We start from the raw sequence: 17,690 nt of genomic DNA, 5'->3' as shown, positions 1-17,690 counted from the left end.
GGAACTGATACTTAAAGCCGTTCTGTTTGTTTACATAATATTATCCTGTTTTTGAAAATAATATATTTGCTTATTCCGTATACTGCATAGTTATAAATTACTATAAAAATAAAATAAACATGTATAAAAAAGGTTATATTTGTCTCCGTACCAGTATGAAACTAATCATTACGAAATGGGGAATATTGCGCTGTTAGTGTCTTTTATTTTGAAATTCATCCAGTTCATCCGCGTAGACGTAGTGTGTATGACTAGTGCAGTCACTCAGCGTTGGATCACTAGACGTAAGCTAAACTCAATGAAATCTGTTTCGTTTGTAAGGTCTTTTTAATTCACTGTCTATCTAGTTTCATTTAAACCATGTCGGACACATGGAGTCACATCCAGGCGCACAAAAAGCAGCTGGATTCCCTGCGAGAGAGGCTGCAGAGGAGAAGAAAAGACCCAACTCAGCTGGGCACTGGTGTGTTGACTAACTTTACATGCTATGAGATCTGCAAAACGATTAACTGTGTCTTAAGTGGTATTTGATTTACTTGTTAATAAAATATAACTACCCAGAAATGTGATGAGTTACCACGTTGATGCTGATACAATCAGCTTTATTTGCTTGCCTTTAAGTGCTGAACATTGAGAACACACAGGATTCTGTCAGAACAGAATAAGTGATGTTAAAATTTGAATGTGTGTCAAAGAAAGAATGAACCAGGTTTCAACCATTATTTCAGCAGTAAGTGAATTAGTGAGTATATGGTGCCACCTACTGTATATGCATTTAGTTCTTGTTTTTATTTTAGCAGAGGTTGGAGGTGTTGAGGGTGGATCTGTGAGGAGCGACAGTCCCGGACCGGCTCTCCAGAGTCCTCCACAGGTGGAAGATGAACAGCCTCCCGATCCAGAACTAGAGAAGAGACTGCTGGGATACCTGTCCGAGCTGAGTCTTTCTCTGCCTACTGATTCCCTAGCAATCACCAACCAACTAAACACTGTAAGAGCTGTGAACGTGCTTTTGTACTCTACCAGTCACACATCTGCTGTTACTATTTTCCACATTTGAGAAAAATAGTAAAGTTGTCAGAACTGTGAAGTATATGGATTATGAGAAACATAAATTGAGTCACACATTTTATTGTGAATGCTCCAGACACACTCATATCTGTGTAATTGTGTTTCTATGGCCCTGTTTACTCCTGGTATTAAGATGCGTTTTGACTGATCGGATCACAAGTAGACGAGTGAGACACATATACGTTTACACCTGGTGTCTCTTTTGTTCACTTTCAACCACTTCTGTCCTGATTTCCTCGAGGGAAGGGTCTATGGGTGGTAAATGTATGGGTTTTTTCAGATCTTTTGCTCTAATGGACTAAATAAGCTCACGCAATTTACATATGATCACGACCAGAGACGACAGAAAAACATATGGAGAGCATCAGCTTTAGTTTCTGTTCTGACAGTCTGATCAGCCGAACGCTGTGAGTGTGTGTTAGAAATCAGGAATGGTGGGAGAACATCGTGCTTGGTACGTTTTTGATCTCCAAACCAAACTTGGGTCTCCAACCGACAAAGTCTAAATCCGTCTGGCTAGCCGCTTCCCATAATGTTACGCATGAGATCAGTAGACGGAGAGAACACATTCGACCACATGAGCGTTTACACTACGAAAGCAATCCGGTCGAATGTGTTTTCGACTACCTCTGGAAGTGGTGGAAAGTGGACAAACTCAAAACGTTTTAGACTCCATTTACACCTGTATTTAGCGTCGTCCACTTGTGATCCGATCGACCAAAACTCATCATGCTACCAGGCAATTACCAGGACCTGTGTTCATCTTTAATTCTTCCCTCTCACTCTTCCTTATTTACTCAGTCTGAGTCTGCAGTTTCCCATGCCTGCATCCAAAGTCTCCTCCTCAAATTTTCTGCTCAAGAGCTAATCGAAGTTCGTCAGCCATCCATCGCTGCCTCCTCATCCTCTTCCTCGTCCACCCTCGTCACTTCTGTCGACCACACCAAACTCTGGGCTATGATTGGCGGCGCAGCCCAGCCGCAAAGAACCGCCGTTAAAAGAAAAGGAGATGACATCATTCATCAAAAAAGAGCCCCAGGCTCCTCCCCTTTGCTCCAAGCTCCATCTTCCCCTCCCAAGAAATCCTCTATCTCACTGGCTCCTGCCTCAAACTCCCAGCTAACCGGATCCTCTGGGCTTGGGGGGGGCGGACCTGAGAAAAAAGGGCGGAGCAATAAAGTGCAAGCTTCTCACCTGGACATGGAGATCGAGAGTCTACTGAGCCAGCAGTCCACTAAGGAACAGCAAAGCAAAAAGGCATTATACCTAAGTAGCAAATCACTCAAGCTTTGACTATTTGTATGTATGTGGAGTCTTATGTATGCATGCTTGTGCGTCAGGTGAGCCAAGAGATCCTAGAGCTTTTGAACACCAGTTCAGCGAAGGAACAGTCGATCGTGGAGAAGTTTCGCTCGCGAGGCAGAGCTCAAGTGCAGGAGTTCTGTGATTACGGGACTAAAGAAGAGTGTGTGCAGTCGGGGGACACACCACAGCCCTGCACCAAGCTGCACTTCAGGTCAGTTCACACACACACACTAATGCACACACTCACACTAATTCTATTTCTTCTCTGCATTTCTCCTCTTCTCTAGCTTGCTTCCTAATCTAGTTGTCTAATAAACCTGGCATTGTATATTACTATTATTATTGGCTCTTTGACAAATCACTTTTGTGTAAGTCACTTTGGATAACAGCCTCTGCTAAATGCATAAATGTAAATAACAAAACACCATATACATTTGATATAAATTAAAGTAAAATAATAGTTTTAATAAATTTAGAGATAATAGTAATCATAATAATCATGTTTTTTTATTTTTTATTAAACAATAATAGGATCTGAACACTTTTTTTTTTTGCCTTTTTATTTGTTGACAGGGTTTCTGCGGGTCTTGAAAAGTCCTAATTCACCCTTACACAAATATCAGTGCAGAAAGTCTTAAATTCATAAAGATGTGGTATTAAATGTTGCATGCATTGCAAAAATATTCCTTAGTATTTGTTGTCCTGTTTTCCAAAACAAATATCTAAACATCTTTGAATCAAGATGAAGTCTTGAAAAATTGTCTGTAAAGTCAATTGAAAAATGACTTTTTACAGACACTTGTAAAGTCTGTAAAATGAAGTCTTGAAAAATTGAACAAAATTTAGTGAGTTTATTCTTAAAACAAGAGCAAATATCTGCCAGTGAGTTATGAAAACTTCCCTTTGAATTATGTTGATTTTTCTGAGCACATTAGCAGATATTTGTTTTTGTTTTTTAATCATGAACTCATTTCATTTTGATCCATTTCACAGAAAACAAGATTTCATATTTTCTGTCATTTTGTATCTCCGGTAATAGTATCATGTAAAATATATTTCCATATTCTAGTGGTTGGAAGCAGAGCAATTCAAGCTACTTTTTTGTAAAATAAATTGAATAGTAAGGGATATCTGTTGGAAGTTGTTTTTTGCAAAGTCTGAAGTGTTGCTAATACAGCTCAATGTGTTTCTCCCAAGACATTTACATTTAGAGAACATATTGACATTGTGTTCCCTTCAGTTTATTCAATTAAAATGGTCTTATTCTTTTTCTTTTCTCTACATGGTCTTAAAAAGGTCTTTTAAATAGTCTTAAAGGGTTAGTTCAACCTAAAATGAAAATTTGGTCATTGTTAACTCACCCTGGTTTTGTTCTAATGCCGTATTAGGTTTTTTCTTTTTCGGGCCACAAAATGTCCCTCTCGTCTATATAATGGCAGTGAATAGCAACCAGCATCAAGCTTTTAAGAAGAGACGCAAAAGTATCACAGAATGATCTAATGCGACAAATATATTCCAAGTGTTCTGGGGGTTTACGATAGGGTTCGGTGAAAAACAAACCAAAATTGAATATACTGTTTAATGAAAATCCTACGGTGGCCAAGAGAGCTCAACCAAATACAGAAACGCTGCAAATACTCACAACAAGTGACTAACCTGGCTGGGACATGGTTGTTGATTATTTGCAGAGCGTTTCTGTATTTGGTTGCGTAAGTGCGAGCAGGAAATGTTTAAAAATGTCTCCTTTTGTGGTCCGAAAAAGAAAGAAAGACATACTGCATTAGAACAACACCAGGGTGAGTAAATTACGACTTTTCATTTTAGGGTGAACCCTTCGAATTTACCTTTTTTAAAACCTGCTCATTAAAATGTGACTTTCCTAGGCGAATCATCAACAAACACACAGACGAGAGCCTGGGCGACTGCTCCTTCCTGAATACTTGTTTCCACATGGACACTTGTAAATATGTGCACTATGAGATTGACAGTCCTCCTGAGGCCGAGGGTGATGCCCTGGTCCTGCAGGCTGGGGCCGCTGAGCTCGGACTGCACTCCACCGAGGAAGACAGCAACGTTGGCAAGCTGTTTCCTTCACAGGTACAGTATCGGACAAATGGTCCGGTTCCACAGCTTCTGTCAAGCTATAATATAATCGATTTGAAACTGAAAATCCCCAAAACCAATATAATATACTAATATAGAATTAGGCTTAGTCTCTTGATGTGTTTCTAATCTGTAATTGCTTTCAGAGCCTCTTCTATTGCACATTTGCTGTTCTCGCATTTATCCGCAAATTCAAAAATTATTTTCATTTTGATTTCAATGGTTAAAACTGCATTTTTATTTTAGGACACACTACAGTTCAAAACTTTGTAGTTGGTTAGATTATGTAATCATTTAATGTTTTCGAAAGAAGTCTCTTATGCTCAGGCTGCATTTATTGGAGTAATAATTCTGTAAGGACAATTTAAAAGAACAATTTATGTATTTTTAAAAAATATAATTTATTTATGTGATCAAAGCTGAATTTTCATTATTATCAATGTTGAAAACAGTTGTGCTGATTAATATTTTTGTGGAAATTGCGACCATTTTTTCAGGATTCTTTGATTAATAGAAAGTACAAAAGAACAGCATTTATTTGAAATGGACATTTTTACTCTCACTTTTGATAAATGTAATGCATCCTTGCTGAATAAAAAATAAATAAAATGTTTACTCGTTTAAAACATTTACACAAAAATATTAATCAGCGCAACTGTTTTCAACATTGATAATAATCAGAAAAGTTTTGTAAGCAGCAAATCAGCATATTAGAATTATTTCTGAAGGATCATGTGACACTGAAGACTGGAGTAATGATGACACTTTGCATCACAGGATTAAATTATATTTCAAAATATATTCAAATAGAAAACAGTTCTTTTCCATTTTAATAATATTTCACAATATTACTGTAGTTTTGATCAGACTTTCAAAAGCATAAAAAAATCGTACCGACCTCAAACTTTTGAGTGGTAGTGTTTAACCGATACATGCCCTTTGACCTTATCTCAGTGGATTTGCTGTGACATCCGTTATCTGGATGTGTCCATCCTGGGGAAGTTTGCAGTGGTGATGGCCGACCCGCCGTGGGACATTCACATGGAGCTTCCCTACGGAACGCTCACAGACGACGAGATGAGGAAACTCAACATTCCTATTCTGCAGGATGACGGTTTCCTCTTCCTCTGGGTGACAGGAAGGTACGGGCTCTGGGGGATCGGGGACACAAAGCTTCTTGAGACACTTTTATCTCGGTGTAATCAAACCATGTCGCGTCACTAAATAAGGGTAAACCTGAATACAAAAAGTAGTGATCATAGCATAGATGAATTTGATGTATCAGAGTTACAACAGCTTTCAACAACTTGATTAAATTTGTGTCTAAATACATTTTTCATTATCGTATGCATGCATAAGAGGAGTTAATAATAATAATAAATTAAATTTTTTAATGCGCTTTTCTCACACCTAACGTGCTAACAGAGTAAAAGACAAGAAAAACACAAATAATACAATAAATAATACAACAAACAATTTAAAACAAAACAATATAAAACAAGACTATACCCTGATTCGCATCTAACACTAAGCAATTGATAAGCAAATGATAAGCAATTTCTTAAAACGTTTCTTAAAAGAGCTTAATATGAATAAATGATCTGAACAGTTTGAAAGGAGGTGATGTAATGCTTGGAAACGATCCAAATGCAGGTCAACAATAGTTATGTTCTGTCTTCACAGAGCTATGGAGCTGGGCAGAGAGTGTCTGAGCCTATGGGGGTAGGTGATTCTACATGTGGAAAAATGTGAAGAGATATGGTGATCTCTTTAAATGGAACTAAATCAGTAAACGAAATCTTTTAATCTGTTTCTGTCACTCAATCAGCTATGAGCGTGTGGATGAGATTATCTGGGTGAAGACTAACCAGCTTCAGAGGATCATTCGTACCGGAAGGACCGGACATTGGCTGAATCACGGCAAAGAGCATTGCTTGGTACGCGTGAGAATATACACTACAGTTCAAAACGTTTGGGGTCAGGAAGATTTTTTTTTGAGGTCGGTAAAATGTTTTTGAAAGGACTCCGTTATGCTCACCAAGACTGCATAAATTTGATCAAAAACACAGTAAAAACAGTAATATTGTGAAATATTATTAAGATGTTTTAAAATGTAATTTATTCCAGTGATCAAAGCTGAATTTTCAGCATCATTACTCCAGTCTTCAGTGTCACATGATCCTTCAGAAATCATTCTAATATGATGATTTGCTGCTCAAGAAACATTTCTGATTATTATCTATGCTGAAAACAGTGATGTGTTTTTGTTGCAATGTTAGTCTTTGATGCTTTTGATCAATTTAATGGATCTTTGCTGAATAAAAAAGTTTTTTTTTTATATCTTACTGACCCCAAAGTTTTGAACTGTAGTGTAAAAGAATGAAGTTATTTTTTTATTCAATCTAACAGTGTTCAGATATTATTACACGGCTCTTTGGAATAACTCAAAACTACAGAGCCCTGAAAGAGACATGGTGATGGAAAAAATATGAGATGGGAGGATTCTCTTGTAACAGTTTTATGTTCCCATGAGAAACTTTGCTCTCGCTTGCTAAACTTTTGCATTCTCTTGCAAAGAAAGCATAAATTTTTCCTCCCATCTCATAATTTTTTCCATTGCCATGCCGTACAAAAACAGAATTTCATAACCGTATCACAGTGAAAGAATCCTGATCTCACTGTTGGGGTTTATTTTAGTGATCATAATGACAAGTTGGATATATATTAACCCTTACATATACTTATACATCTCTCTCTCTCTCTCTCTCTCTCTCTCTCTCTCTCTCTCTCTCTCTCTCTCTCTCTCTCTCTCTCTCTCTCTCTCTCTCTCTCTGTTTGTTTGTTCAGGTGGGAGTAAAAGGAAACCCACAAGGGTTTAACAGAGGTCTTGATTGTGATGTTATAGTGGCAGAGGTCAGTCATAACCAATATTACTGATAAAGCAGTGATGAATTTAAAGTGCCCCTTTTATGCTATTTTAGAGGTTCCTAATTTTGTTTTAGAGTCTCCTACAACAGGTTTACATGCATCCAAGGTCAAAAAACACTTTCATTTTCTCATAATATACATTGCACATCACCTCATTTCTCAAAGATTCAGTCTCTCTAAATCCCTCCATTCCGAAAGTCTACTCTGCTCTGATTGGTCAGACGGTCCAGCCTGTTGTGATTGGTCGACCATGTCAGAAACTAAACACCAATTATCATTTCTGAATATCCGAACAATAACGATGGCGTCGGTTTTTCCGTATGAATTCCAGTGCGAGTCCTCGTTCTTTTGAAGTGCATCAAAGTGGATTCTCAGGGCTGAAAACAGCGTCTCCTTGACATGAACAACACGAACCAAACTCTTCCAGTCTCAGCTACAACTACAGTGTTTGAGGGTCAAAGTAGACGCTGTTCACAGGCAGCCAATGAACACCATAGACTGGCATTATGCAAATGTATTACATTGTTACGTAGGTTTGTAACAGGAAGTGAGACTTGAATTGCTAACGACTCGTTTCAACAGATCAGAATCGATTCTTTCTTTTAGGAGACAATAACTTTATTTGTTATAAAGCAATATTACTCACTGCATGAAAGGTAATATTTGAAAAAGCATATTAGGGGCACTTTAAAAGTCTGTGATGATCAGTACACTTAATTATCTGTTTCATCCGTCTACACAAAAGGTCCGCTCCACAAGTCATAAACCAGATGAAATCTATGGAATGATTGAGCGTTTGTCTCCGGGCACAAGAAAGATTGAATTGTTTGGTAGACCACACAATGTGCAGCCCAACTGGTGAGTCAGACATTCAGGAGCTTTCTTGATTTCCAAATCACTTATAAGACAGAGTTACAGAGTGTTATCAGATGTGCTGTTGTCTTCCTTATTAACTCACTTGTTATCTTTCTCGTTTGTTTTCCAGGGTAACTCTTGGTAATCAGTTGGACGGTATTCACCTTTTAGACCCTGAAGTAGTGGCACGTTTTAAAAAGCGCTACCCCGACGGAGTCATTTGCAAACCTAAAAACATGTGAGGACTGGACTAGTGAGAGAATGTACAGCTGCTGGATGAACTCTGCCACAGGATTCAAGACTGAAAGGAACAGACTTTTGTACCACTTTGCTTTTTTCAATAAAAATGCTGAACCACATTTTTAGTTGACTTACAGATTGATTAATCATTTCACAGATAATTCTTTAAAGTCGGCATGAAATGGAAGTTCCGACAGTCTTTTCTTCCCTATTGTGACTATATCCAAGTAAATTGTCTTCTTAAATACTCCACTTTAAAATGAAAATTCTGTCATCATATACTCACCCTCATGTTGTAGACAGTTTTTGGTACCATTGACTTCCATAGTAGGAAAAAAATATGCTATGGAAGTCAATGGTACCAAAAAGTGTCTGGTTACTGACATTCTTCCAAATATCTTCCTTTCTGTTAAGCAGAAGAAAGAAATTCATACAGGTTTGAAACAACATGAGGGTGAGTAAATTCATTTTAAAGTGGAGTATCCCTTTAAACAAGAAAACATTAGGATGGGGCTTGACTTTGTCCCTCATGAATTGATTGGATCGTTGAATCATTGTGGTTTGCGATTGGTCGATCTCTTGTGAGTGACAGGTTGCCCCTCCCTCGCGCCAGTAAACGCATCATCAGAGAAGAAATATTGTCGCAAGGAGGGGAAGTTTGATTAAAGATTATGAATTTGAATTATGGTGACTTCAAGACAACTTTTCTAAAAGAATAGCATAAAACAACTTGTTTCTTTTTGACAGTTTTATTGTTTTACAATCATCAATGAAAGCAAAAGTACATGTGATGTTTTTATTCTATTATAATTTAGTTTAGTTGCTGTCTTTTTACTCATTACAATTGTTATTTCTTTAGAAAATGTATTTACACATTGTTTCATACAAAACATACAAAAATATCTTTCATATTAATTGTGAGTTCAGAGGTGTAACATGTCTTCTGTTCTTTTTCTGGGTTAGGGTGCACAAATACATATTTAACATCTATCAAAAACACAAATGTTAATACGTGCACATGATAAAGTGAAGATGGCACATAATCTAAAACCTGTTATTCAAACATGTTGAAACAGAAGCAATGACAAACATCTTCACCATTCACTCGACTGGTTTTATACATGCAATGAGAAAACCTTTTAGAAATGCTGAAAATGGAAAAACGTTATAATTATACATTAGTTTTACGTTACATGGAAACAAACATGGGTTTATGACGGGGTCTGTTTCAGATAGTCCTGAAATCTATACATCATAAAAATGAACAGCTTGTATATAAGGGCTAGAAAATGGAACTTGCATAGAAAGCAAAATAAGCTTTAGAAACCTTTCCGTTTATGTGAAAGAAAGAAAAAACATTCAGTTGCTTTTACAGTGCACTGACTTTATAATCAATGAGGCAAAGCGTGGTTAAATTTGACAGGCAAAATAATCTGTAAACTGCTAAACAAATTCATATCTGGCTCAAAACCCTCAATTGCCTTAAGATATCAGAGTCTCTGATAAAACCAACCAGAAGCATCTAGTTCAGATAGTGTAGATGCATATATAGCAGAGATGGTGGAGGGCAGATGCTAAAGGCTAAACAAAACAAAAAAGCACTTGGTGATCATGTAAACGTTGCCCCTAAAAATGTGTTTCACAATTTCCCCCTTTACCAAATTACACTCAGCTGTACCGTTACTGTTAGAGAACATCAAACACTTATCTTGACATTGTTACAATGCATACAGCTGACGCTCATGAGTGTCCAAACTCTCATGCTGCTTGTTCCTACTAATGGCTCGTCCTCCAGTTCCCCTCAAACAATCTCCAATGAGGGATTTAAACTGGATTGGGGCGGTAAATCTGGTTTACTTTCAAGGATTCTCCAGGGATCACTTGCAGAAGAAAGTTAGTATGTGGCGTCCACTGCATTGATGTTGCTATCCATCTGGTGCCGAAGCGAGAGCCGAGCCTTGTGGGAAAAATAGGCCTGTGGGCAAGTTGGACTGCTGGCGCTGTCCCCTTCACTGCCCCAAGAGGTGGTGGAGGACAACCGAGGCTTCAGCTCTTCACTTGCTACTACTGAAGACATAAGTAGAAATGTAAATAAGTTAGAAAACATGCATGGAATGTAAAGGGTTAATTCACCCAAAAATTAAAATTCTGTCATTAATTCCTCACCCTCATGTTGTTCCAAACCTGTAAGATTTCGTTCATCTTTGAAACACAAATGAAGATCTTTTTGATGAAATCTGAGAGCTTTCTGTCCCTCCATTGACAGCTTCACAACTGACACTTTGATGCTTCAAAATTTCATAAAGAGATCGCAAAACTAATCCACGTGATTTGAGCAGTTTAGTACAAATTTTCTGAAGAGACTCGATCGCTTTATATGATGAACATATTTAATTTAGTCTTTTATTCACATATAAACATTGATCAGCGAACATAAACAGAAGCTCAACTGAACCTGCTTGATGCGCGAGAACAAACCTCATTGGTTCTTGCTGAAGCTCAAGCGTGATGCGTAACACGAGAATGAACCTCATTGGTTCTCGCACATCAAGCGAACATTTTTGAGCTTCCCTTTTCCACAACTGATGTGAGTTGATGAATGTTTATATTTGGATAAAAGCCTAAATTCAATCTGTTCATCATATAAAGCGATCAATTGTCTTCAGAAAATTTGGACTAAACTGCTCAATTCATATGTATTTTAGTTTGAACTTTTTGAAGCATAGTTGCGTAGCTGTCAACGGACGGACAGAAAACTCTCAAATTTCATCAAAAAGATCTTCATTTATTCTGAAGATGAACGAAAGTCTTACGTGTTTGGAACGACATGAGGGTGAGTAATTTATGACAGAATTTTCATTTTTTGGTGAACTATCCCTTTAATCTTTTCTGCAGCAGTTTATTTCATCTACAAAAGAAGCGACATCGCCATCTACCAGGCATTTGAGGTATTATATCTCGTTTACCCAAACGTGTCAACAAGGCTACTCAATGCGAATGTGAGTGCATTAGCAAGTGTTTCATATATCAGATGAGGACATGACTGAAACCGAAACCAGCATGTCCAGTGTAAGTAGGCTCTGACCATTTAATTTTACTGAACATTAATTTATTTATCCGTTATTTTGAAGAGACCTTTTCTAAGGATATTGCCCTTTTTGAGCTCTTTACTGGGACTTGAGTGTTTGTAGACGTTTAAAAGGCTTTGTGTCGACCTTGATTTATTGCAACATAGAGGTGTTCACTTTTTTATCGATTTTAGAAAATAAACGTGATTGCTCTCCTCACAAATCAACTGTTTCTTGTTTTCACTGGTGTTGAGAACTAGTGCATCTTTGAGCCTACATTCAGTGCGAGTAATAAAATCAGATACCCAAGTCATTTACCCAAGTGACACTGGAATTGGTAACTGAAATTTTCGCTATATTTTTACTTAAGTGTGTTTTTCAGGTTTAGGCCTACACTTCACATTAGAAAACACTGTTTCCACTGCTTGTATTTTAAGCTACCAGTTTATCATTTGCCCATTCTCAAGTACAATTTGGCATTATGAAGTTTGATAATAATAAATCTCACCGGTCTCAGGAGGGCACTGTCTTTTGCACCTCTCCTTGCAGCGTCTGTAGAAGGGGAAGCACTGCAGCATTTTTACACCCATTTCACCAGCAGGGGGCGCTAAAAGACAAGAGAAACACCTGTTAGACAAACCAGTCCTTATCAGAAGACTTAGCCTACTTTATCATAAAAACCCTATTAGCGTTTCTTTCTGAACCAGCAGTGGGAAAAAGTCGATTGCAATTTGCCTTTCTTGTACTGTACTGTAAACAGCTGCAGTTTGTTGTGTTTATTCGTTTTCTAAAACTCCCCAGTGACCATGGGTTTTATGCATAATCTCATTACAGCCGTGTGTGCACGCAGACTTCAACTCAAACTCTAATCCCATAGAGCAACGTCATTGGATAGACTGACCGGAGACATCCGATCTAATAAATCCTTGATTGGGAATTATGCGCCAGGTCAAGTTCCCTGATGGAGACGGGTATTTGTGTAACGATAGGCAGTTTGTAAATCACTTTTAAAGGGACAGTTCACCCAAAAATGAAAATCACCCCATGATTTACTCGCCCTACGGCCATCCTAGGTGTATATGACATTCTTCTTTAAGACGAATACAATCGGAGTTATATTCAAAAATGTCCTGGCTCTTCCATGCTTTATAATGGCAGTTTCTGTTTTGAATTTATGCATAAACTCTTAAAGGTATAGCGGAGGATCTTTCAAAATTTTAGATAAGACCCGCCCTCTCCATTTTTTTTAAAGTTTGATTGATTCACCAGAATGATTGACAATTAGGAGGACCAATAGTATAGGTTACCCACCAGGAAGTAAAACATCCTCCGCTATACCTTTAAATACAATATTTTCGACACGACTTGAACGCACCAATAGTTTGTTGATAAACTCATGTTTGAACTGATGCACCCTACTGAATATGAGAGTTTACAGAGGGTTTAGTCGGCTCAGTTCACTTTTATCAGAACCTATAGCCAAAGACAAAAACAAACACATCTCAAGAGCTTTATGTGACTGAGTGGCCAATGCATCTCTTATCAGCTTTTTTTCCCATGGTTTTGCATGGCCTTTGGTTTGTAGTATACAGGGTTAATGGTTAATTTTTAATGACTTGGCTTTTACATTTCTTATATGCTCTATGAATTCTGTCTGCTCCAGAAAACCAATGTAATAAGGAACATTATAGTGGCTGACCTGCATAATATTCTTGGGTGCAAGTTTGCACAACAACAAAAAAGACATGCTGAATGGGATGTGGGATCACAAACTACAACAGAGCTTGTGTAATAGGTCATTGGATCATAGTTGTCAAGCATCCAATGCAATGCAGGGCAGAAAGATGTTTTCCATCCAGCTGCATGTCTCTCACACAGAAACATAATGAACTAGAATGACTGTCACAAAACCATGTCACCACACGCCACAGAAATATGGACGTTTACTGTCATGCATAACTCTGTTCCCACCCAACCCTCCCCTATGATTTATGAGTGGTGAACTCATAAATCAGCCACTGCTAATGTTTGAGTTTGAGTTATGATCATTTTGCAGTTTCATATCTTCAGATTTTGATTATTTAAAGAGTCAAAATGATAAGAAAGAATAGTTTGGTTTCACACACACTTCACTCACAGCAAAATGTCTTCTTTTCAAGAGACTGCTGATGAAATTATTTGCGTATGGCAAATTATGTCGAAATAACCTCTTCATAATCTTTTATACTACCTCAGATGGTTTGCATCAAGAACCCAAGAACCTCTGAGCGTTTGTGGAGAACATTTTGTCCAAAAGATTTTCCAATACTGACGCTGAACAGCAAAGGTGAATGTTATTTTTATTCAGTTTCCCTTGGTTCCAGTAAAGGCGCACACACACACATACACTTTTCCATTACGTCTCGTGCCAATCATATGATATGCATTTATCCGTAACCATTCCTCTCTTTTCTTTTCTCTTCTCCTCTCAGTCCTTTTCATAACTCACTCAAAACATAATTAATGCGGAAGGGCACGTCGGGGGAATTTCAGTTTTTTTTCTTAGTTCTTTGTGTGTTCATTTTCTGGCAAAATGCGTTAGTGACAAGGCCCAGGAAAATGTTTGGTAAAAAGCTGGGTGAGGAGGCGTAAGAATAGAGAAAACTCTTATTTTTGGAAAGGTTCTTGCCTGGAGACCCAAAAATGACGTAAAACTTGTACAATTTTAAGTTGTTTGCTTGTGACATGGACATGCACTTGTATACATGTCCTACAAAGCAGAAGCAAACACATACACATCCTTATAGGGTGTTTAATCTAGACTTGTGACCTAACATGACGGACCTCTCCATGTCATTCACTAAACATTGCGAGCCATGTGTTTGTGTATCTGTATGCCTGTGTTTTGTCTCTTATAGGTTAAGTATGCTCTGAGGACTGCTGCTTAAAATGGTTTGGTAATCTCTAGTTACGACACTTCTTCATTCCTCTTTACCTCCATCTGAGACTCTTTTCTGAGAATGAGACACTTTATGCACACATCCAATTATACACCCTCAGAAACAAACCAAGGCTGTCAGTCTCATCTCTCATTGATTTAGAGCACAACAGCATCGCAATACTCAGCAATCGCAGAGTATTCTCGGAATTGCGTAGAATTCCAGAGGTTTATTTGAATGCCTTTTTTTTTTTTTTTACAACCACATATTGCCTTTTGGTTCTTCTTTACTGTGATGGTCCACTTTAGAAAATCTAGTAACTATGAAACTACATATAACTCTCATTAGAGTATTAGTAGACTGGTAGTGGTCCGCAAGGTTAGGGTTAGTAGAATAAGTTGACATGTATTTGCAAAGTTACTTATAGTCAGTATAATGTCTGTTGGTGAAGCATCAAAATAAAGTGTTAGCAGATATTAAGTAGACAGTCTACTAATAATAATTAGAGTTAGTTAACATGTTGTTGCAAAGTTACTTAGTTACTTAGTAGAATGTCTAAAGTGGACCATCGAAATAAAGTGTTATCTGCCTTTTTTCTCAGCAAGCTTGTGTGTTCATTAAAGTTTTTCCTCAAGGTTAAAGAAGAAAAGGATAACATGTGCATTCACACTTATTTAAAATCCCACCACAGGTTTACACATATTAATACTGCAATTTAGTTGTACTTTTTGCAGACTTTTTAATTGAATAAATTAGGTAATCTTTTTTTTTTTTTTTTGGTATATTTGTGTCAGTATCTGTATTACTTAAATGGTATAAGAATATAATAAGAGGCTGACAGCCCTTTTCTTGGCCTGCACTCTTAAAAAAAAAAATATATATATATATATATATATATATATATATTGGGATGGTTCCATGACGAACCTTCAACATTCATGGGCTCTTTCCAGTGCACAAAGGGTTATTTATAGAGGAAAAGGGTTCTTTAGTTTTTTTTAAATGTTCTTCACACTATAAGATATATTTTAAGAACTGATCCCTAACTAATTGGGGAACCAAAAATGGTAAAACATATTTTTTTATATATATAAAATAGGGGTTTAAGACTTGATTGAATGCAATTGCTGTGATTTAGGTTCTTGCCATGCAGGATCATCATACATTTGAGTGAAGGATCTTAATTGTCTTATTTAATTTTCTTATTTTGATTTCTGTCAACCCCCACACTCTTAAAAATAAAGGTTCTTTATTGGCGTTGGTGGTTTCATGAAGAACCTTAACATTCCACAAAAGGTTTTTTATAGTGAGAAACGGTTCTTTAGATTATTCAAATGTTCTTCACAATAATAAAAACATGGTTCTTTTCAGAACGTTTCACTAAAAGGTTCTTTGTAGAACCGAAAATGGTTCTTGGCATCACTGCGAAACCCCCTTTTGGAACCTTTATTTTTAATAGTGCACCCCACCCCCCGCGTGCCCGCGCACACGCGCTTTCCCATTGAGTATTTTTGTGTGTATGTGCAGTACGTGACGCTCGGCTCGGGCACGCGGTGGTCCACTCGGGCGATGGGGGGAGAGGGGACTATGTAGGCGAAAGCATATCAATTATTAATCATTAAAGAATGTTTACAAAATCTCTAATGATTTCCATATGCAAACATCAAGGCTATTCTTGGTCCAGACGCATCATTCGCTGAAAAGTAAGCTACGTTACATAAAATCTCATTGCAAGAGATCAGCCAGAGTTCAGGAGAAAAGTAAATCTCTTTAAGCGAAAAGTAAGATAGGACTAGCCTACCTGGAGCACCCTCTTTGCTGTTAAGTGTGCCAAGTGATGAATAAACGTCTAACGAGCAAATATAATGCTGTCTGAATTTCAGAGAATGACAAAGAGTTCGTGGATTGATTTATTGTTTTAATAATGAATTTCACCCTCGGGGAATTCAACCTGTCAGATTTTCTGTGGTATACGATAAAAGGAATCTTTTTTATAAGCTATAGGCCTACTGTTAAAAATAAATAGAAGCTGTGATTGCCAAAACTGTCTTGTAAACGATTTATTTTGGTTCCCGTAAATAAAATAGATGATCAAATATAAGGTCACGTGATGAATGAATAGACCTATTAATCAAAATTAGACTTTCTACGCAATAATAAACATGGGCAATGCAGTGTTACCTACAAAGACAAAGCAAAGCAGTAGCCTACCTACACAACATAAAATGTAGCACTCTGTAGATTAATAATTATAAAAATAAACAGCTTTCATTTTAAAATACAAAGTGTGATACAAAGTGTGATTTTGTAAACACACTTTTACAAATTTTACTGTAAAAGTAAATTAATTAATCTTAATTGTCAAAAGCAATGTATATTATTAGGCTTTACTGCACATTACAAGTAGTTTAACAGTAAAATTATGGTTATTGTATTTGTCTGTTAAATTGAATATAGCTAGCCTACACATTTAAACTAATTATCAGGCCAGGCTTTTACGTTGTTTTTCCTTTAAAATGACATAGCCTATACCTGCAGTCCCTGAAGCAAGTCTGACAGTATTGTGAGACTGACACTCCCACTTTTGACACACACCTTCAGTGTGTCTGTGTTTACCCTTATATGACTGCGAATTTACTTTGGAATTTATACGCTATTTCGGTGTTTTTAAAATAATGTTAATATAAAATAACGTAATCAACTGGACTCACCGATTGGTTCTTGCAGGAACTTTGTCACTGTCACGCAGACAAATCTTCAAATTCCAAGTGACTTACGATAGTTCTCCAACTCGCTGACACTCGATGGCAGAACCCGTTCAGTATGACAACATGGAAAGCTTTTAGTTCTGAGCACACCGAACGTTCAGCTTTAAATAGCTTATCTGAACAGCACGCCCTGCCTCCTCCTCCTCCTCCTCCTCTTTCACTCAGTTTGCTATAGTGTGCTGACAGGTCTCCAGTAACGCATGGGGAAACATTCTCACTATTCAGGATCGATTCATGAAACTATATAGAGGTTTCAAACGTGCAAGGACTTGAGTTTCTTGAGTTTTGGCCTTTGAGTGTTGCTGGTAAATTGCAAATGCTATATATTTTTCAACCACATGCATGATTAATTTAATTAGTGGACATGTAAAGAAATACAAACCCAAATGATAGCAATTATAGATGGGATTATACATAGTTCTTTTGAATATCCTTTG

The 17,690-nt window shown here is 37.3% G+C and overlaps 2 protein-coding genes across 3 annotated transcripts; one reads left to right on the top strand and one right to left on the bottom strand.

Moving 5' to 3' along the window:
• Positions 1–220: 220 nt before the first annotated feature.
• LOC309491753 (N(6)-adenosine-methyltransferase subunit METTL3) lies at positions 221–8,618 on the top strand. Of its 2 annotated transcripts, none has more exons than XM_082190786.1 (11): positions 221–463; positions 801–988; positions 1,870–2,325; positions 2,409–2,584; positions 4,257–4,470; positions 5,431–5,618; positions 6,160–6,198; positions 6,305–6,413; positions 7,324–7,389; positions 8,150–8,262; positions 8,390–8,618. In XM_082190786.1, the coding sequence occupies exons 1-11, from the start codon at positions 361–363 to the stop codon at positions 8,499–8,501; spliced, it is 1,764 nt and encodes a 587-aa protein (XP_082046912.1). In that variant the 5' UTR covers positions 221–360; the 3' UTR covers positions 8,502–8,618. The 2 variants fall into 2 exon arrangements, with proteins under 2 accessions (XP_082046912.1, XP_082046911.1); XM_082190785.1 differs by having other exon boundaries at positions 798–988.
• A 611-nt stretch (positions 8,619–9,229) lies between these two features.
• On the bottom strand, positions 9,230–17,342 carry LOC309491754 (uncharacterized protein C17orf114-like). The gene is made up of 3 exons (XM_082190787.1): positions 17,197–17,342; positions 12,076–12,174; positions 9,230–10,566 (listed from the first exon to the last, which is right to left on the bottom strand). Exons 2-3 carry the CDS (start codon positions 12,155–12,157, stop codon positions 10,394–10,396), a joined length of 255 nt encoding a protein of 84 aa, XP_082046913.1. The 5' UTR covers positions 12,158–12,174; positions 17,197–17,342; the 3' UTR covers positions 9,230–10,393.
• Between the last annotated feature and the right edge of the window lie 348 nt (positions 17,343–17,690).

This window comes from Leuciscus leuciscus, assembly GCF_965113295.1.
Source record: "Leuciscus leuciscus genome assembly, contig: HAP1_SCAFFOLD_523, whole genome shotgun sequence".
Classification (NCBI taxonomy): Eukaryota; Metazoa; Chordata; class Actinopteri; order Cypriniformes; family Leuciscidae; genus Leuciscus; species Leuciscus leuciscus.
Note: the sequence above shows the minus strand (reverse complement) of the source record. Positions and strands in the feature narration are given on the sequence as shown.